Raw genomic sequence first — 22,360 nt, forward strand, 5'->3', positions numbered from 1 at the left:
AAAATGGCTTGATTTTATGAAATGATGTTTTTATCCTTCTGTATGAGATGATGTGCTTATCTCTTTGTATATTGAAAGCATTAAGAGAACGGAAAAGAAACAGAGAGGCACAAGTGCCATTTTGCGGGGCTGTCCACCAGTTTCTGGAGAAGCTGTCTGCTGTGTCTGTGTGCAGATCACCACTCCATTCAACGAGCTGGCCACTAATCTGAATATGACGTGGTGATGTAGGTTCATCTCCTGGCTTTTTTTCCACATGTAACATCAAGCCTGTTCAAAGGTTTCGTCTCGCTTATAAAACAGGCAGCAAGTAAATCTACTTTAAGTCTTGGCTTTCAGATGCTAAAAAATATTCATGGTTTTACTAAAGCAGACTTATAGGAAGAAAATATAAATCAATTAAATCTCTTTGGGATGGAGAGCCGTTCCTAGGCAAGAAGAGCATGAGTTAACCTGTTTGCACAATTCGTATGATGATAGAATCAGCATCTACTCAGCTTTCACTCCAAAAACCATCCCGCTGTGGCTAGGGAAGGGATGGGGGAGGGCAGAAATTCAGCAGCACTAAGGGCAGTGATTATATACATATCGATTTTTTATTTCACTTGATAACAAGACTCATTCACTGCAAAATCACAAACACACACAATATCTAGAAATATTACAGAAAGGTACACAAGTGAAAATTTGACATTTTAGCCTGAAAATCAGAAAGACGTTTGGTTGCCACATATAAAAAGCTCCTATTTAATACAGTCAACTCTTGTTTAGCATTCCTAATGGAAGAGAGGAATGTAATGACAACATATCGCATCATTTTATTATTTTTTAGTCCCCAAACTAACTTTCCTAATTTTAGAATGCAATGTACGATTTTATGAAAAATCAGAATGGCCTTACAAAGCATGTTGGCTTTAGGCTAGTATTTTAATTAGTTTTTATTCTCTGTGAGTATTCTGATTAAACTGTAGGGGAAGTCTGCTGGATGATGAATAGGTAGAAATAAATAGGTTTTTGAAATGTGTCTTCCAGGGAAATACAGTAACTATTGAAAAAATAAACTCAGAGAGTTCCCACTGTGGTGCAGCAGGTTATGGATCTGGCATCATCTCTGCAGCATCTTGGGTTGCTGCTGAGGCATGGGTTTGATTCCTGGCCCAGGGAACTTCCATATGCCATGGGTGTAACCAAAAACATAGAAAAGTAATATAAACTTGGTTGCCAAAAATAAAGAGTTGACTATATTTGGAGGGGGAAATGTCATTTATGTGTCACTTAAATAGTATTATAAATATGCTGCTCTGGAATTATTTAAGAAGAGGACAAGTTCGCCCTAAAGCTGTCCACCCTTATGAGAATAAAACCAGATTGAGAAACAGGTATCCCATCACCCAGATTCATGCTGGTTAGGAACAGGTATAGGAACAGGCATGGTCAATACTTTCATGATCAAAGATGCTCTGATGTTTTGAAAAAGCCTGAGCTCATCTTCTGACTGGAGACCAATCTATCATTTCCTTTTACAATTCTGTCACCAAATGTCACTCCCTTGTTGTACTAACATGTTATTAGGAACTCAATGCATACACAGCACTTCTAAGAGGAGTAAGGTAGTAATTCACACAATGAATAAAGAAAGGGGGAGATGATGAGTTTTCTAGATACATAAGCTAGGGTGACAAGTCTTTCCTTGTCCAGGGCACCAGCCACAGCTATCATCCCATTTTTTTGACTACTTGCATGGTTGAAAGAGTTTTCCCGTATATTATCTCATTGGCTTTTCACAACCACCTCATTGGTAACCATCACTGGTATCATCTCTGTCCCCTCCAAGAGGCTCTCCCCAGGTCCACACAGGTGATGGAGCCAAAGCTGCATCTGATATTCTGATTCAAAATTCAAAATTCAAAACAAAGGAGGTGGATTAGGAAGAGGGACAAGCCCTCCATCAGCCTGCAGAGTCACTGAATCTCATGGTTGCCTCCACATACATGCACATCCATTTGTATGTTCTTTTCTTTCCTGGGTGCCCAGGGTGAGAGTCAGGACCAGGAGTGAGAAAAGGTTGCAAAAAGAGCCAGGCGCTAGCTCTGCATTCTTGCCCCAGCCCTGCAAATGTTAAGAGTGAACTCAAGCCTAAGAACAGTCCCAACGATGGGCTACATGGGTGTCTGATGAGTACTGAGATGGTCCAGAAAGGTCCTCACCCTACAGACATATGTACCACAGTCTTGGTTGGCTACTCAGGTTCCCTCTGGAAATTCCATTATTCTGGACTATGTCCCAACATTTTTCTTGGATTAATCTCTATTTCTTTTTTAGCCAATTAAACATCATTAGCATGTGTAGATTTCACCAGGGCTTACTCTTTGCACAAAACGGATGTTCAGTGAATGCTGGCCACTGATGATGGTGTCCAGTCACACCAGTTTTAGAAATTTCAAGCTCCTTGGACACAGTGTTGACCTATTTGTCCATTTCCCCTGCTCTGGGCAGCAACCACGAGTTCTTGGTTGATAGTGTGCCCAGAAGCACACTGGTCAGTGCCCCCATAGGTCCTGTTCCGTGTTTAAACGCTGAAGGTCGAAGGGGTTATTTCAGTCTGATGCAGTCCACCTCCTCGGTGGCAGGGACCCCCGTGGTTTTGACATCGAGGTCGGCGCTGGACTTACTCCCGTTATAAGAAGACTTCCAGTGGAGCAGCATGATCTTCTTGAAGTACTTGATTGTGTTGTTCTTGACGCTCACGAAGCACACTGTGTTGATCATGCTGTTGCTCATGGCGATGCACTCGACGACGTAGAAGGCTGTGAGGTAGTGCTTCTCCTTGACGAACACGGTGGGGAAGAAATCGCGCACGATGGTGAAGCCGTAGAAGGGAGCCCAGCACAGCACGTAGGCGGTGAGGATGCACATGAGCACCAGGACCGTCTTCCGGCGGCAACGCAGCCGCTTCCGGATCTGCTCCGTCTGGAAACCGGGTACCTCCTTGAACCAGAGTTCCCGGGAGATCCTGGCGTAGCACAGGGTCATGGTGATCACCGGGCCCACGAACTCGATGCCGAAGATGAAGAGGAAGTAGGACTTGTAGTAGATCTGCTGGTCCACTGACCAGATCTGGCCGCAGAAGATCTTCTCCTGGCTCTTGACAATGATGAGGACGGTTTCAGTGGTGAAGTAGGCTGAAGGTATGGCAATGAGGATGGACACCATCCACACCAAGGCGATCAAGCCAGTGGCTGTTTGATACTTCATCCGGGGTCTCAACGGGTGGACAATGGCCAGATATCTAGGACAGGAACACAAATGGGATCAACGGCTGTAATATGGAAGTGCTGGAGGATGATGTTATTTTTGCAACACTGAGGCACAATCAAACTGCACCCGTGGAGGAAAAGAGCAGCGGGATGTGGGCTTTGGGGGAAGGCAGGCTTGAATGCAAGCCTCAGCTCTACCTCTTGCTAGCTATGGAACCTCAGGCAAGTTTTGTCTTTTGTTGTTGGTTTTTTTCCTTCTTTTAATGGAAGTATAGTTGTTTTAAAATGTGTTAATTTCTGCTGTACAGCAAAGTGATTCAGCTTTACATATATATATATGTTCTTTTTCATATTCTTTCCACTATGGTTTATTACAGGATATTGAATATCATTACCTGTGCTATACAGTAGGACCTTGTTGTTTATCCATTCGATGTATAATAATCTGCCTCTGCTAATGCCAGACTCCCAATCCATCCCTCCCCCACCCCTTCTCCCTCTTGGCAACCACAAGTGTGTTCTCTATGCCTGTGAGTCTGTTCTTTCTGTTTCACAGATAAGTTCACTTGTGTCATACTGTAGATTCCACATATGTGATACCATATAGTATTTCTCTTTCTGACTTATTTCACTTAATATGATAATCTCTAAGTCTATTTTGCTACAAATGGCATTATTTCTTTTTATAGTTGAGTAATATAACATTGTGTGTGTGTATACACATACCATATTTTCTTTATCCATTCATTTATCAATGGACATTTAATTTGCTTTCATGTCTTGGCTATTGTGAATAGTGTTACTATGAACATAGGAGTGCACATATCTTTCCTAATTATAGCTTTGTCTGGATATATGCCCAGGACAGGCAAGTTACATTTAATCTCTCTGAATCTCAATTTTCTTATTGTGAAAGTTTTTTTTTTCGTTTGTTTTTAAAGAGTAAGTGTGCTAATGTATACACAATTTCCAGCACACGTTTAAACATTGTTTATACTCAATAAATGGTAACTATTAATTACTAAATTCAGTACTAACATCTATGGGTTTCTAGCCTGGCACTATTACCAGGTCCTTCCTGTTTTCAGGGCCATTCATCCTAATTTCCCCACAGTTTAGAGCTAAAAGGATCTGATAATTCCAAAGAATTGTTGGGAGAATTTGCCTTTTCTGATAGAAACAGTGGACAAAGTTTTTCCTTCATTCCACATTTTTAAAAACATTGCTCTACATGCAAAGGTGGGGAAAAGCATGTGACTATTCATCTTATTTTCCACATTGAAAAAAATGGAGCTTAGTGAGAAATGAGTGTCTTTCTCAAGGTCATATACCACAGGACTCTCGATAGAAAACATTTAACCCTATCTCACAAGGTTGATGTGAAAAATCAATTGAGAATATACATGAACTCTTTTTTTAATTTAGCCACAAAGCAACAGACAGTAAAAGGTATTGCTTTTGTTCTTTCCCCAAAAAACCACACTGCTGTTACCACAGTGGTCCAGGATTATAGAGAGAGCACTTTCTGGGGATGTGAGTCATTTGTGTAGTATGAAAGCATCCTTTCCAGAGAGAGGGCACGTACTTAGGCAGAGAGCTCTGGTTTCCTGGAAGACTTTCTGTGTCTGGCAGGGGGTAGAAGTAGAAGAAGGAGATAGATGGGAAGTGAAGTGGGAGGCAATGACTAATCAACGCTGGAAATAAACACATCCTCACATGTCCACAGCTTATCCCAGGTAGAGCCAAGAGCCAAGAGCAATCGTGACGGGGATCTGAAGGAAAGCAAACAATTCTGTTTCCTTTACAACCCATCCCTTTGAGGTCATCTTTTTGGGGATTTTCATCGGAAGAAGAGATTCTTTTTTTTTTTTTTTTGTCTTTTTGCCATTTCTTTGGGACTCACCTGTGACATATGGAAGTTCCCAGGCTAGGGGTCGAATCGTAGCTGTAGCCACCAGCCTATGCCAAAGCCACAGCAACGCGGGGATCCGAGCCATGTCTGCAACCTACACCACAGCTCACAGCAACGCCGGATCCTTAACCCACTGAGCAAGGCCAGGGATTGAACCTGCAACCTCATGGTTCCTAATCGGATTCGTTAACCACTGCATCACGTCAGGAACTCCTTTTTTTTTTTTTTTTTCTTATCATATTCCTACTGCTTCTGTCCCTCCTGCAACAGATAGCCAACCCCACTGAGTGTTATTTGGAGAGGTCACTGGAGCGAGATTCCTGCTCACTTCTAGCTCCCAGATGTCAGATGAAGTGGGATGAGTTGGGTTCACCCTCTGGCCACCCATCTGACTGCTTGACATACTGCCACCAGCAACAACCCCTGGCACTCACCAGTCTCCCAGGGTGGGTGTTGGGAGTGGAATGGGAATGCCAGCGGGGTGTTGGCAATGCTGTTGTCAGGGCACACAATGGACCTTCCTAAAGACCACAGTGCTCCTTCTGTCAGGAGGGCACCAAACCTGCTCTGAGTCATAGTGAAAACTAAGGCTTCAGAGATTTTGTTCTCTCTAGCTCTTTCCCTATCTATCCACCCTCCTGTGCTGATTACTCTTTCAAAGAATATTTCTATAATCATACCTGTGTACTATGTGAACTTCTACTATATAATTTATTACCTTTCCCCCCACATAATTTCCTAAGCCTTTATGATGTTTGAAACTCAGAGTGTTTTTTCAACTAGGAAGTAGGAGAGAATGCTAATCCAGGAGTCAAAAGACCAGGAATCTAACCTCAGCTTTGCTACAAACTTGCTCTGTGAATTTGTCATTTACTTAGCCCCCATGGACTCAATTTCCTCATCTGTGACATGGGAATATCAACTGCCTGGCCAAGCTCACAGGGATACTATGAGGCTGGAGTGAGTCACTGCATATAAACCATAGGCTATTGACATACAAGAAACTTAGTATCTGAAAATGCGTTTTTCAGAGCTGTTCTGTATACATAGCAGTCTTCTTTCGCCTGTTATTGGCAAATGTTGCATTTGCAAGTTCTCCACTCTTTTCTCTTTTATTGGATCAGTTTTATTTAATTCATTTATCTTCATGTCAGAATTCATCTTCAGGGTAATCTGTGACTGCTCATTAGATAGTTTTTTCATACTGACATCATCCTCCCTCCATCCCCAAGGTTAGCACCAGGAACTGTGCAAGAAGCCTTCCAAATACATTTCTCAGTAGACAAATTGCAGAAAACTTTCAAGGATTGGAACTAGCCTTAGCTATGTGAGATTCAGAACTCCATTATTAGTATTTAATCTTGCGAAGCAACATACAATTTGAAACGCAGTTTCAAATCCACTTTCTCAGTAGATAACCCCGACTCTATTCAACAGGCAAGGGAGCAAAGATGCTCATCTTCCAGATGAGCATGACCATGACACAGACCCATTCAGGTTTTTCTCCAAATCCAGCTGGCTCTTCAGTACCCCATTTGCTCCTTTCCCTTTCTAACCAGAACAAGCACTACCCCTTCCTCCCGCCCTCCTGGCATCCTCGCAGCCCCTCTCTTCTTTTCATCCTAGTCAGTTTTTACATACTGATGTTCCAAAAAGGAGTCTGGCAATTGGCAGCTACTTCTCTTCACTTAGGAGCATGCCTTTGGCTTGCCCTGGGTGTCTACCACTCCAGTGGCTCAGGTCCAGAACCACTTAGAGGCCAAGTTTCCCAGAGAACAAAGAATAAAGGCTGCTGGACAAAGAAATGTCCAGCCAGTAACTGTGTGATGACAGTGGGCTGGGTGATTAAGCAAAGAGCATTTGAGCTCCCTATCTATCCCCAGACTCAGCCTCAGATCTCACCATGGAAATGGTGGGCATGGGAGCTACCAGACGGGTCATGGGATGAGTAGCAAAGGCACAGCATCCTCCTTGGCCCCAACCAATAAGCTCATCAGGGAACATTTGTGCTTCCTGAGGCTGAGCACTATTCCTCCTGCCTTAGCTGCCTCATCCAGACAGTAGAGAAGAGCTGCCAGTGGGCAGGCAAATTGGCCAAGCTTTCTCTGGATTCTGGATAAAACAGAGGAGGGTCCCTCAGTGCCTCCATGGGACTGAGATCCATTGAGACCTACACCTCAAGGACAGTGCAGGTGTCTCTACATCAAAGAGGAAACTCAAACCTGGGGGAAGAGTCCTCTGAGGATCTTGATCAGTTCCCTGCTACCCTCAGGTCTGACTCCTTGGGTCTAGATTTTGTGATCTTCTAGAACAGGACCCTGCTCTCTCTGATCGCCACTCTCCTGACCTCCCACACACCTCCCCCCTGGCCCAGGATCTCGCACTCACCCCCAAGCATTTTCACCTCTCAGCTCTTGCAGACACCATTCTACCCTCTTGGAAATCCTTTCTTCTCCTTGGCTGATGGTTGTTTGTTGAAAGCCAGTTAAAAATCCACCTCCTGGAGTTCCTGTTGTGGCTCAGTGGAAACAAACCTGGCTAATATCCATGAGGATGCAGGTTTGATCCCTGGCCTCTCTCAGTGGGTCAAGGATCTGGTATTGCCGTGAGCTGTGGTGTGTAGGTTGTAGATGCAGCTGGGATCCCTCATTGCTGTGGCTGTGGTGTAGGCCAGAAGCTGTAGCTCCAATTCAGCCCCTAGCCTGGGCACATCCATCTATATGCAACGGGTGCAGCTCTAAAAAAAAAAAAAAAAAAAAATCCACCTCCTGCATGAAGCCTCCTCTGACTACTCCAGTACTGTGATGATCTCACCCTTCTCCAAATTTCACTTCAAATAAACCCTTTACTTACCCTCTAACTCTTCTAGAAGTGTTTGCTCTCTTCCCTCCCCACACCATGGATGGAAGCTTCCTAACAACAGGAATCATGTCTTCTTTTCTAGCCTTTTAGTGTCTGGGCACCTAGGATCTTAGTAAACTTCACCCTCAGCAAGTTCCTAGCAGAGAATGAATAGAAGTGTAATAAGCCATGGTGACAGTTCTCAAAAAGATTGCAACCTTTTTTGGAAAACAGGACATCAATGTGTTTACCCAGCAGGAGACTGGCAGGCAGTCTGGAGCTCGATAATAAAATGTTGGGAAAACAGATGAAAAGATTCCAGCCATACTCTGTATTCTGTAGACAATGGTGTTGTCAGAGGTCTTTCGAGCAATAGAGGGAGCCAGTATGAAGCAGATTCACTTGGCTGCAGTCTTGCTTTCTTTCCTCAGGCCTCAGGGCCCTTCTCTCCTTCCAGAACCTTCAGGTTTGCTCCTGTCCTGAGGTTTTGCACTTAGAATTCCCTTCATCTTGGAGTTCCCTTCGTGGCTCAGTGGTTAATGAAGCTGACTAGGATCCATGAAGATGCAGGTTCAATCCCTAGACTTGCTCAGTGGGTTATTGATCCAGAATTGCTGTGGCTGTGGTGTAGGCCAGCAGCTGCAGCTCCAGCTCGACCCCTAGCCTGGGAACCTCCATATACCACAGGTGTGGCCCTAAAAAGACAGAAGACAAAAAAAAAAAAATCCCTTCATCTGGAATGCTCCTCTCCAGTCTTCACAAGTCCAGGTTTTTCCTCCTCATCATTCAGAAGTTGGCTCAAATGTCTTCTCCCCAAAGACACTTTTCCTGACTCCCACCTAGAGTGGCTCCCTCCCTCAGTCACTCTAAGTAGTTGTGTATGTGAGTGTGAGTGTGTGTCTGTGTGTGGTTTTGTGTCTGTGTGTATTTGGCTCGTTTGCTCAGAGCATTTCTCACACTCTAAAATTACCTTCCTTGTCTGACTGTCTGATTCTTCTCCCTCCCTCTCCCTCTCCCACTCCCTCTCCCTCTCTTTCTCTCCCCCTCTCTCTCCATTCTGTGAATATAAGCTCCAGGAGCACAAGGCTCTTTGTGTCTTATTTACCATCGTATCACCAGTGTTTGTCACATCAGAGTCATTTTTTAAAAATGTATTCTTCCTTCAATCTGCTGTCTACAAGCAACTCACCTTAGGGCAAAGGTCACATGTAGATTGAAAGTGAGGGGATGGGAAAAGTTATTTCATGCCAATGGACAAGACAGGAATGCAGGAGCTGCAATACTCATATCAGACAAAATAGACTTTAAAATGAAGGCCATAAAGAAAGACAAAGAAGGACACTATTTAATGGTTAAAGGATCCATTTGAGAAGAGGATATTACAATCGTCAATATATATACCCCTAATATAGGAGCACCCAGATACCTACAACAAATACTAACAGATATAAAAGGAGAAATTGATGGGAATACAATCATAGTAGGAGACTTTAACACCCCACTCACAACAATTGACAGATCCTCTAGACATAAAATTAATAAGGCAACAGAGATCCTAAAGGACACAACAGAAAAGTTAGACTTAATTGACATTTTCAGGACATTACATCCCAAAAAAAATCAGAAAATACATTCTTCTCAAGTGCACATAGAACATTCTCAAGGATTGATCACACACTGGGGCACAAATCTAACTTCAACAAATTTAAGAGTATAGAAATTATTTCAAGTATCTTCTCTGACCACATGGCATGAAGCTAGAAATCAACCACAGGAAAAGAAATGAGAAGAAACTGACTACATGGGGACTAAACAACATGCTACTAAAAAACCAATGGGCCAATGAGGAAATCAAAAAAGAAATTAAAAAATACCTTAAGACAAATGATAATGAAGACACAACCACTCAAAATGTATGGGATGCTGCAAAAACAGTGCTCAGAAGGAAATTCATAGCAATATAGGCCTTCCTCAAAAAAGAAGAAAAATCTCAAATCGACAACTCAACCCACCACCTAAATGAATTAGAAAAAGAAAAACAAAACCGAAAGTCAGCAGAAGGAAGGAAATCATAAAGATCAGAGAGGAAATCAATAAAATAGAGATTGAAAAAATAGAAAAAAAATCAATAAAACCAAGAACTGGTTCTTTGAAAAGGTAAACAAAGTTGACAAACCTCTGGTTAGACTCGCCTAGAAGAGGAGGAAAAAAAGCCCAAATAAACAAAATAAGAAATGAAAAAGGAGAAATCACAACAGATACTGCGGAAATACAAACAACCATGAGAGAATATTATGAACAACTATATGCCAACAAATTTGACAATCTGGAAGAAATGGACAACTTTCTAGAATCTTACAGTCTGCCAAAACTGAATCAAGAAGAAATAGATCAACTGAACAGACTGATTACTAGAAATGAAATTGAATATGTCATAAAAACACTCCCTACAAATAAAAGTCCAGGACCAGATAGCTTCACAGGTGAATTCTACCAAACATACAAAGAGGAACTTACACCCATCCTCCTTAAACTTTTTCAAAAAGTTGAGGAAGAAGGAGCACTCCCAAAGATATTATATGATGCCATCATCACCCTAATTCCAAAACCAGACAAAGATACCACCAAAAAAGAAAACTAGAGGCCAATATCTCTGATGAATATAGATGCAAAAATTCTCAACAAAATTTTAGCCAAATGAATCCAACAACATATAAAAAAGGTCATATACCACAACCAGGTGGGATTCATTCCAGGTTCACAAGGATGGTTCAACATACGCAAATCAATCAACGTCATACACCACATTAACAAAAGAAAAGTAAAAAACCACATGATCATCTCAATAGATGCAGAGAAAGCATTTGATAAAGTCCAACATCCATTCATAATCAAAACTCTTACCAAAGTGGGTATAGAGGGAACATACCTTAACATAATAAAAGCCATTTATGACAAACCCACAGCAAATATAATACTCAACGGACAAAATCTGAAAGCCTTTCCACTAAAATCTGGAACAAGACAAGGATGCCCACTCTCACCACTGTTACTCAACATAGTACTGGAAGTCCTAGCCACAGCAATCAGACAAACAAAAGAAATAAAAGGCATCCAAATAGGAAGAGAAGAGCTAAAACTGTCACTGTATGCAGATGACATGATACTCTCTATAGAAAACCCCAAGGACTCAACCCAAAAATGACTTGAACTGATCAACAAATTCAGCAAAGTAGCAGGATATAAGATTAACATTCATAAATCAGTCACATTTCTGTATAATAAAATGAAATATTAGAAAAGGAATACAAAAATACAATACCTTTAAAAATTGCACCCCCAAAAATCAAATACCTAGGAATACACCTGACCAAGGAGGTGAAAGACTTATATGCTGAGAACTATAAAACATTAATCAAGAAATTAAAGAAGATGTAAAGAAATGGAAAGATATCCCATGCTCCTGGGTTGGAAAAACTATTATTGTAAAAATGGCCATACTACCCAAAGCAATCTACAGATTCAATGCAATCCCTATCAAATTACCCATGACATTTTTCACAGAACTAGAACAAACAATCCAAAAATTTATATGGAACCACAAAAGACCCAGAATTGCCAAAGCAATCCTGAGGAACAAAAACCAAGTGGGAGGCATAACTCTCCCAGACCTCAGGCAATATTACAAAGCCACAGTAATCCAGACTGTGTGGTACTGGTACCAAAACAGACATACAGACCAATGGAACAGAATAGAGAACCCAGAAATAAACCCAGACACCTGTGGTCAATTAGTCTTTGACAAAGGAGGCAAGAACATAAAATGTGAAAAAGACAGTCTTTTCAGCAAGCATTGCTGGGAAACCTGGACAGCTGCATGCAAATCAATGAAACGAGAACACACCCTCATACCATGCATGAAAATAAACTCAAAATGGCTGAAAGACTTAAATGTAAGACAAGACATCATCAAACTCCTGGAAGAGAACATAGGCAAAACATTCTCTGACATCAACCTTATGAATGTTTGCTCAGATCAGTCTCCCAAAGCAACAGAAATAAAATCAAAAATAAACCAATGATACTTAATCAAACTGATGAGCTTTCGCACAGCAAAGGAAACCAAAAAGAAAACAAAAAGACAACTGACAGAATGGGAGAAAATCATTTCTAATGATGCAACTGACAAGGGCTTCATCTCTAAAATATATAAGCAACTTATACAACTCAACAGCAAAAAAAGCCAACAACCCAATTGAAAAATGGGCAAAAGACCTGAATAGACTGTTCTCCAAGGAAGATATACAGATGGCCAACAAGCACTTGAAACAATTCTCAGCATCACTGATGATTAGAGAAAAGCAAATCAAAACTACCATGAGATACCACCTCATACCAGTCAGAATGGCCATCATTAATAAGTTCAAATAACAAATGCTGGAGATGCTGTGGAGAAAAGGGAACCCTCCTGCCCTGTTGGTGGGAATGTAAGCTGGTACAACCCCTAAGGAGGACAGTATGGTGGTACCTTAGAAATCTATACATAGAACTACCATATGACCCAGCTATCCCACTCTTGGGCATATATCCGGACAAAACTTTCCTTGAAAAAACACATGCACTCCCATGTTTACTGCAGCACTATTCACAATAGCCAAGACATGGAAACAACCCAAATGTCCATCGACCAATGATTGGATTAGGAAGATGTGGTATATATACATGATGGAATACTACTCAGCCATAAAAAGAACAAAATAATGCCATTTGCAGCAACATGGATGGAACTAGAGACTCTCATACTGAGTGAAGTCAGAAAGAAAGAGACAAATACCATATGATATCACTTATATCTGGAATCTAATACAGGGCACAAATGAGCCTTTCCACAGTAAAGAAAATCATGGACTTGGAGAATAGACTTGTGGTTGCCAAGGGGGAGGGAGTGGGATGGATGGGGTTAATAGATGCAGACTATTGCCTTTGGAATAGATTAGCAATGAGATCCTGCTGTGTAGCCCTAGGAACTATGTCTGGTCACTTATGATGAAGCATAATAATGTGAGAAAAAAGAATGTGTATGCTGTACACTAGAAAACTGATATAAAAATGTAAACCAATTATAATGGAAAAAAATAAAAATCACTATATATATCACTATATAAATGAAAATCACTATATATATCACTATATAAATGAAAATCACTATATATATCACTATATAAATGAAAATCACTATATATCACTATATAAATGAAAATCACTATATATATCACTATATAAATATATATCACTATATATATCACTAAATAAAAATCACTATATATATATATATATATATATATATGTATTCTTCATGTTCTATCCCAAGAGACTGGATATAGTTTCCTGTGCTGTGCAGTAGGACCTCATTGCTTATCCATTCTAAATATAATAGTTTGCACCTACTCACCCCAAACTTCCCCATCCATCCCACTCCCTCCCCCTCTTCCTTGACAACAAGTCTGTTCTCTATGCCTGTGAGTCTGTTTCTGTCTTGTAGATAGTTTCCTCTGTGCTATATTTTAGAGTCCACATATAAGTGATATCATATGATAATTGTCTTTCTCTTTCTGACTTATTTTCACTTAGTAATGGGATAGACCATGGTGGAAGATAATATAGGAAAAGAATGGGAGTTCCTGTTGTAGCTCTGTAGGTTAAGAACCTGACACAGTGTCCATAAGAATGCAGGTTCAATCCTTGGCCTCACTCAATGAGTTAAGGATCTGGCAAGCTGCAGCATAGGTCTCAGATGAGGCTCGGATCTGGCATTGCTGTGGCTGTGACATAGGCCAGCAGCTATAGCTCTGATTCAACTCCTAGCCTGGGAATTTCCATATGCTGCGGGTACAGCCCTAAAAAGAAAAACAAAAAGTAAAAAAAAAAACAAAAAAACCCACTGAGGGGTGAGCCTCAGCCTTTCTCCAAAGAAGGTTGTCAGGAATTCAGCAGGTTACACAGTCCTCGGTCTGCCACCCGTACAAGGAGTTCAAGTTCAGGCGTGAAGGAGGTATCTTCTCCTTGGCCAGAGTCCTCCACATGTGTTGAGGAGCCCCATGGCATTCTGTCCACCCAGGAATGGATCCTGAGTGAATTTGTACAAGAAGCAGGAGAGGAAGAGTTAAGCAGAATACCTGGTCCCTAAGTCCCCTTTGCAGCTGTCACAGAACTCCAGGAACCTTGTGTCTGAACGTGGAAGCTGACCCATCTCTCTTAGCACATGAATGGATAAAACATATGGGATCATGTCCTGAAGTTTTGTTTCAGCTTTTCACAGGGGGATGCTCTCAGCCACTGAAAGTGGGGTGGGCAGGTGCCTGCTTTGGAGTGGGCCCCTGCTCCCTGGGTGAGACCCCTTTTACCACCTACGGGCCTACTCACTGGAAGGGATAACACTGCAGGAAGAAGTGGTTTCAAGAGGAATGGAAGCCAGGATACACTCAGGGCATTGGGCCCTTCTGAACACCTTAGAGGTAATATGTCTGTCCATTAGTCCACCTCCATCTACTAAAATCTTTCCAACTCGTATCCTGGAGTTCCCACTATGGCACAATGGGATTGGTGGCGTCTCTGACGCACTGGGACTCAGGTTGGATCCCAGGCCCGGCACAGTGGGTTAAAGGATCCACTGCTGTAAATCAGCTATAATAGAAAAAATAAAAATCATTATTCAAAACAAAACAAAACAAAACAAAACAAAAGGATCCACTGCTGCCATAGCTGCAGAATAGCTGCAGTATAGGGCACAACTGTGGCTCAGATCTGATCCCTGCCCTGGAAACTCCATATGCTGTGGGGCGGCAAAAAGGAAGAACAAAAACAATCCAACTCCTATCCTACTTTCATGTGAAACTCAGCTTGTCTCAAATACGGCAGGCATTTATTTCTCTTACAGTGGGAGTTTATATAGTGGAATTTAGATACAATAAGAAAGATTAATTGGGACACGTTTTGCACCACGGGGGTGGCTACTGTTCGGAGTGGGGTTGTGACAGGAAATGTGCACCCAAGTTTTGGAAGAAAGCGCTGTGGTCCGCACAGGGCCGTCCAATGGCCTTGGCCCACTAACTGCCTGCGCCAGTGCATTAAGTTCCTTTAGTGATGACTGCAATCTCTGCTTCAGATTATTTTTATTTTTGTGTGTTTTTACCATCATATTTCGATTTTGTGGTCTAGGGCCTCATGGATTCTTGTCTGGTCTCAGGCATTCAGGATTTGATCACTGACTTCTTCTGGTTTGGTTTGGTTAGTTTTAGGCAACTAATTTTTATCTTGATATAACAAATAGGCCCACGGTTACTAAAATCTTTGTTTTTGTTTAATGATACGTATATAGAAATTATGAACAGTTATTCTGGAAGGGTTTAAACTCCTGCTGCACCATCTGTTAGCTGTGTTAGTTATTTGACCTCTCTCTGCCTCAGTTTTCTCATGTATAAAATGGGAATAATAAGAAAACCTGCTGTATTGGGTTGCTTTGAGGATGAAATGAAATAATACATGTAATTATTGAGAACAAAGCTAAACACAGAGTAAGCCCCTAAGTGAACAGTGGGTGTTATAATTTGTAATTTAACCCTTAAATGAACAGCAGCAAAGCCAGATACACTAATAAATATTTCTGATTGCTTAACCTCTTTGCTTTCATTGCAGTGATTGTTTTTTATGACATGATTTAAAAAAACAATAGGAGTTGGAGTTCCTGTCGTGTCTCTGTGGTTAATGAATCTAACTAGCATCCATGAGGACGCAGGTTCGATCCCTGGCCTCGCTCAGTAGGTTAGGGATCTGGCATTGACGTGAGCTGTGGTGTAGGTCGCAGACATGGCTTGGATCCTGCATTGCTGTGGCTGTGGTATAGGCTGGCAGCTACAGCTACGATTTGACCCCTAGCCTGGGAACCTCCATATGCCGTGGGTGCAGCCCTAAAAGGCAAAAAAAAAAAAAATAGGAGTTCTTTTGTGGTGCAGCAGGTTAAGGATCTGGCCGCACCACTGCAGTGGCTTAGGTTGCTGCAATGGAATGGGCTCGATCCCTGGCCCAGTAATGTCTAAATGCAGAGGGTGTGGCCAAAAAAAAAAGTGAAACAAAATTGATTAAAAATAATACCAAGTTTCTAAGAAACAAAGCTCTCAACATACAGTACAACGGAACTGATTTACCTCCTACCTGTTCACTGCGTCTATTCTTGGTTCCATGGTTCTCCCAGGCATCTACTCCAGCAATCCCCTTTGACCTGGCCGCTCCCTCCCTTTCTCCAGCATTCATTTTGTTTCTGAGGCCCGGGCAATATACCTCTACCTCCCCGACCTGTTCACCCAGGGCTGAACTATCAGAGTCTCCACTTGGTCTTCCTGCCTTCAGTGTCCCTGGGCTCTGGCCCTCTGCCAACCCAACTCCCCCTCACAATCCATCCGAAACATTTGTTCATTCATTCACTCATTCATTCAAATAATACATTTTTTATTTTTAAATATATACTTATTTTTTAATTAAAGTATAGTTGATTTACAATGTTGTGCCAATTTCTGATGTACAGCAAAGTGACTCAGTCATATATATATATATTCCTTTCTTTTTCTTTCTTTCTTTTTTTTTCCTCCTTTTTCCTTTTTATGGCCGTACTTGTGGCATATGGAAATTCCCAGGCTAGGGGTTGAATCAGAGCTATAGCTGCTGGTCTACACCACAGCCAGCGCCCAGAGCTGAGCCTCATCTGCAACTTCTGCTGCAGCAGATCCTTAACTTGCTGAGTGAGGCCAGGGATCGAACCTGCATCCTCATGGACACTATGTCCAGCTCTTAACCCAAGAGCCACAACGGGAACTCCCATTCCTTTCCTATATTATCTTCCATCATGGCCTATCCCATACTAAGTGAAGTAAGTCAGAAAGAGAAAGACAAATATCATATGATATCACTTACCTGTGGAATCTAAAATATAGCACAGAACAACACTGAGTGGGGCCAGGGATTGAACATGCTTCTTCTTGGATACTAGTCGGTTTTGTTACTCCTGAGCCACAATAGGAACTCCTTTTTTTAAACTTGAAAAAAAATTTTTAATAAAGGATAGTTGATTTACAATGTTCTATCAATTTCTGCTATACAGCAAAGTGACCCAGTCATATGTGTGTGTGTATACACACATTCTTTTTCTCATATTATCTTCCATCATGTTCTATCCCAAGAGACTGGATTTAGTTCCCTATGCTGTACAGCAGGACCTCATTGCTTATCTATTCAAAATGTAATCATTTGCATCTGTGGCTCACAGCAAACCTCAGTGGTTTTAAAGCCAGGCTCCTTCTCAAGTCCCTTTCCTTGGGAGGGGTCTATTTCTAGGTATTCCATCCTGCTTAGAAAACAGGGTCTGTTTGCTGTGTCTCTCCCTGGAACACCATCCTGGGGTGTCCCAACTATGAGGGGCAGGCTGAACTCTGCCAGAGCCCTCAAGCCATGGGACACGGAAAACCTCTGTGCTTCAGGCTCTCTGGGTGAAGGGAGAGAGACGGGCTGTTCAAATCCAAGTACACCGAGGCCTGATTAGACCCTCAGGGTAACTGTCTCTACACTATAACAAGGTGTTTTGTAATGAAAGTCCAACTTTGGGCAAAGGAGCTTGCAAAGATTGAACTGAGGGGGAAAGAAAAAACACTCCGGCCCATTAGCATAGGTGATTATATTAAATAAAAAGACTAAAGATAACATAAGATGTGCATAGGCTGCTCTTACTGATTCTATTTAGCATCACTCTCTGTACTGTTGCATGGATATATGAAAAGGAGCAAAGTGCTGCAAAAAAGTATAAGTAAACATAGGTGCCCTTTTTCTTTATATTCTTTGTGTTCAAGATAAGTCCCTCAACCTTATTTAAAATCAATTGGTGTTAGTGGGGGAGGTCTTTTTTTGGGGGTGGTGCTGGTGTATGGAAGTTCCCAGGCTAGGGTTGAATTAGAGCTGTAGCCGCTGGCAGGCCTACGCCACAGCCACAGCAACACCAGATTCGAGCCGCCTCTGCAACCTACACCACAGCTGAGGGCAACGCCAAATCCTTAAACCACTGAGCGAGGCCAGGGATCGAAGCCACATCTTCATAGACGCTAGTCGAATTCTTAACCCATTGAGCCACAGCAGGAACTCCAGAAGTCTTGATAAGATAGATCTCCCTCCAGATTTCCAAGTTGACTCAAGAGTAACTGTGTAGAACTTTTAAACTTGTCCTCCACATAGTTGTATAGCTCCTCATAGTAGTATAGCTCTAGCCCTTGGACATGTACATGTAGGTGCTTGTCCATAGCAGAGGAACCAAAAGCTGTCCCACTGCCCAACACCAGGGGGCTCCACTACCCTCTGCCCGCTTGCAACTGCAAAACTAGAACTCTTCTAACTTCAATAAATGGGCCACCTTTGAGCCCCAGTGCATCCACACTCTGGGAAATACAGATACCGCTCATCAATCACAACTGCCCCTTCCTTTGTTGTCACCACCTCTCACTCACCTGTCAATGGCGATGGCCAGCAGGGCGTTGGTGGAGACATAGAGAGAGACAGTGCGCAGGTAGTTGACGGAGGCGCACAGGACGTGGCCATGCTCCCAGGAGAGCTGGCGTACCACATAGTAGTCCATCTCAAAGGGACAGCAGACGATGGCCACCAGGAAGTCAGAAATGGCCAGGTTGGCGATGAGGAGGTTTGTGAGGTTGCGAAGCTTCTTGTAGCGGGCCAGGGCAACGATGAAGATAAAGTTGCCAATGCCACAGACCAGCATGATGCCCACCAGTGCCATGCCAATGACAATTTTGGCAGCAAAGAAGGTCCAGGAATTGGTCACATCCTCATCTTCATCCAAGGGCATATCATAGTCGCCATAGCTGACGTTGAATGGGAAGGAAGCAGCTTGGGCTCCATGGGGGTCGAGCATAGGAAAATAGGTGGTTGAGGTGTTGGTGACAGTCTCATCCATGACCGCCACGGTGACCTCCATCTGGCCGGGTAAAGGCTTGAGCAACACTCCTGGGAATTCCTCCGGGATGTTGAGAGGCTGAAGACTCCCCTTTCTGCTGACACTCAGGACTTCCTTAATGAGTCAAGGTGTTCCTGCAGGCATCCTTGGGGTCCAGTATCCAAGCTCCAAGCTAAGCCTTTGAAAGACATGCAAATAATTGGCTACATCTGGAAGCAAACCTGGCCAAATTAAAAACCCTCCTATAACCTAAGCTCACCTGCTCAGAGTGAACATTGGGTGATGGGGTGAAAATAAAGGAACCCAGTGAAAGAAAACAAAAGAATTGAAACCACATACCCACTCATTCAAATAAGGGAAGGTCAAATTGCTATAGTGCCAACAGGTACCAATTCAGTTTATTTCTGGTCCACTGAAGAGTCTGAATATTGCACTTTTTCTCAGGGACCAAAGTTAGGAGTATGGGGAGGCTGAAAAAACCAAAGTGATCTGCTCCGAATTCTGAGCCTTGTCCCGACAGCCTGCACTTGTCCTTGTGGAATTGTCCCATTTTGTGGCTTAAAAGAAATTATGCTGAATCCCATCGAAGAGGGAAGGCTTTGAAACAAGCCTGTCTGCTCTCCATAAGCTGGCCCCCTTCCTTTTGGCAAAACACTGCTTTAAAAATCACAGAGCCTATGTAATAGTGGCCCTCCCCTCTCCTCACCGGGCTTCCTACTGTGACCCTAGAAACCAGGCACAGCATTCACCAAGGCCTGTCCCCAGACAGAGGCTGCAGGGGTGAAGTCACAGCCTCATCAATGAGCGGCTTAGAAAGGGGACTCAAGAAAATCCTTCCTTGGCTAGTTGTGTATCCTGAGATAAATAGCTTAAAAACTCAGAGTTGCAGCATCTTCCAGGCCAGAGACCAATGATGTCTATGACGCAGAGAGCTCTCTAGAGGAGGGTATTACCTCCTAGGACTGCAAGGAATCACTAGGAGGACTTGGGTCTCCTTGGTCAGCAGGGATGGGGGTTAGGAGGGTCGCTCCTGACAACTCCACCATAGCACATAATGGGGCTGGGGGACCGGAAGGGGGCTGCCAGCTGCACTGCTGGGGACCAAGATCCAAGAGGAAGCCAGAGTGTCCTTGTCCCCTCTCCTGGTAGCCCCAGTCCCTCTCAGGCCCTGTCTGCAAACCATCAGACAGAGTCACTGCGGAAGGAAGAAGAGGGCTGGGTTTGCAGAGCTCCAGAGAGGTCAGGAAGTCTGGAGAGGACAGCGAGGGTAAGTATGGGAGCCTGAGGTTCCTGGGAAAGGGAGACACAAGGACCCTCCCTCCCAGGAAAGCCTGTTGCCCACATCCCTCGAAGGTGACATATCTGGAGCAAGCCTTTGGGGGTAGAACTAAAGTCCCTCTGCAGCCCAGGGAATCTCAGCTCCAGTCCCCCCACTTGCCCTCAACTCCTCCTCCATTTTTCTGATTTTTTCCTTCCTCTGATCCATCAGTCTGCCCTCCTCAGGCCCTGCACTTTGCCCCTGGCAGGTGTGAGAAGCAGAAGCCAGGGCTGAAGGTTGGAGGGGCCAGGCTTGTGGCCCAGGCAGGGCTCCGAAGTCTGGGTGGGACAGTCCTGGCCCCTAGCAGGCCCTGAGTTTCTTCCAGGCAGGTCACCTCTGGAGGGTACCCTGCAACCTCGCTACCTGGAAGGCTCAATGTCACGTTTAGAGATTCATAAAAACTTCTTGGGGGAGACCAAGTGTTAGAAGATTTGGGCAGAAATTGTCCAGCGATCTTTTTTTTTTTTCCCCTCCTCTCCTTTATTCCCACCTTCCCTAGCGGAACCCCACTGATTAGTCCTCTCCTGCTCCCCAACTTTGTCCTCAGAGCCTCAGAGGCTATGCCTAAGGACAGAAGGAGGGCGCAGCCCAACACCCCTGAAGAAATGAGCAAGAATAAGAGTCTCTCGAAAAGCCCCCTCCCCACTCAAAAGTCCCCGCGTCCCGGCAGCCGGTACAGCGTGGACCAATCCTTGGAGCATCTCCCCCGGAGGGTGCGCTCGGTACCTGCGGCATCCCGGCGCCGGGCAGACGAGGTCCTGGGCTCTTTATTCCGGACGCGGGGACACAAGCTGCTGCTCCCGGAGGCCCACAGGGAGAGCACAGGTCCACTCTCTCCCTCCTCTGTTCGGCGCCCTTTCCTGGCTGGGCTCGGGCGGGAGTTGCGCTCTCACCACCGCAGATCAGAGGCCGGCGGCTCTGCCGCAAGGCAACCCCCGCCCCGCACTCTCTGTCCTCGCTCCCGTGGCCACCGGGCGCCCAGAACCCGGGTGGCGGGTTCGGGGAGGCGTGTTCGGTCGGGTCCCGGAGGCTCCCGGAGGCACGTGGGGCGGGAGCGGGGGGGTGGTCCTGGGTCCAGGCGGGGACACGTCGGGTCGTCTGGGCTCGCGCTCGGTGGGGACCTAGGAGTCGCCCCCAGGCCGGAGTGTCGGGGACGCAGAGGCAGCAGCTGAAGATGAGGACACGCTGGAGGGAGCGCGCGTTCCCTGGGTTCAGGCTCCGGAACGGCCGCCCGGGGCGGGAAAGAGGGCGGTGGCTCCGGGAGCAGGGTTCCGCGCTGACTTGGAGCCCGAGGGTCCCATCCCGCAGGGCTGCGCCCGTCCCTGGGCTCAAACGGTTTGGCCGCTCACCTGGTCAGCCCCGGGGCACAGCCAGAGTGGGCGTCCGCCCGAGGAGCTGGTGAGGTTTCAGAGAGCCGGGAGGAGCCTCCCCGCCTGCTCACACTGCCCGCCCACCGCACACGCTGGGAGCCACCCAAACCTCGTTCCCTCGGGGCAAGCTCAACTGGACGCCAGGGTCAGCTTCATTTCTGCCTCTTGAGCTCTAGAGGCTCAGAGAACTGCTTTCCGGAAAGCAAGGAAGTGGGGGAGGAGACGGTGTGGATGCAGGGGAAGAGAGACCCCCCACCACCACCGCCTAATCCACTCAGGAATATATGTTCAGAAGGTTAGGGTGAGAAGAGCTAATTTACAAAGCATAGATCTCCTTCAAAAGTCTATAGATTTCTCAAGACTTAAATATAAAATTACCTTATGATCCAGCAATTCCACTTCCAAAACAATCAAAAAAAGGGACTCAGAGAAATACTTGTACATCAATGTTCACAGCAGCCTGACAAGTGGAAACCACCCAAATGTCCATCAACATTGGTGAATGGATTTTTTTTAATGTGGAATATGCATACATTAGAATATTTCTCATCCTTTATTAAAAGAATGAAGTATAAAAATGCTGATGAGGATGTGGAAATTGGAAGCTTTCTATGTTCTGCTGGTAAGAACATAAAGTGACACAGCCACTGTGAA

General features: G+C 44.3%; 1 protein-coding gene across 1 annotated transcript; it reads right to left on the bottom strand.

The window, feature by feature from the left end:
- Nucleotides 1-626: 626 nt before the first annotated feature.
- PROKR1 (prokineticin receptor 1) lies at nt 627-21,982 on the bottom strand. Its single transcript, XM_047781892.1, has 3 exons — nt 21,063-21,982; nt 18,555-19,196; nt 627-3,289 (listed from the first exon to the last, which is right to left on the bottom strand). The coding sequence occupies exons 2-3, from the start codon at nt 19,037-19,039 to the stop codon at nt 2,593-2,595; spliced, it is 1,182 nt and encodes a 393-aa protein (XP_047637848.1). The 5' UTR covers nt 19,040-19,196; nt 21,063-21,982; the 3' UTR covers nt 627-2,592.
- Nucleotides 21,983-22,360: the final 378 nt, after the last annotated feature.

Source organism: Phacochoerus africanus, chromosome 5 (assembly GCF_016906955.1).
Source record: "Phacochoerus africanus isolate WHEZ1 chromosome 5, ROS_Pafr_v1, whole genome shotgun sequence".
NCBI classification, from domain to species: Eukaryota; Metazoa; Chordata; class Mammalia; order Artiodactyla; family Suidae; genus Phacochoerus; species Phacochoerus africanus.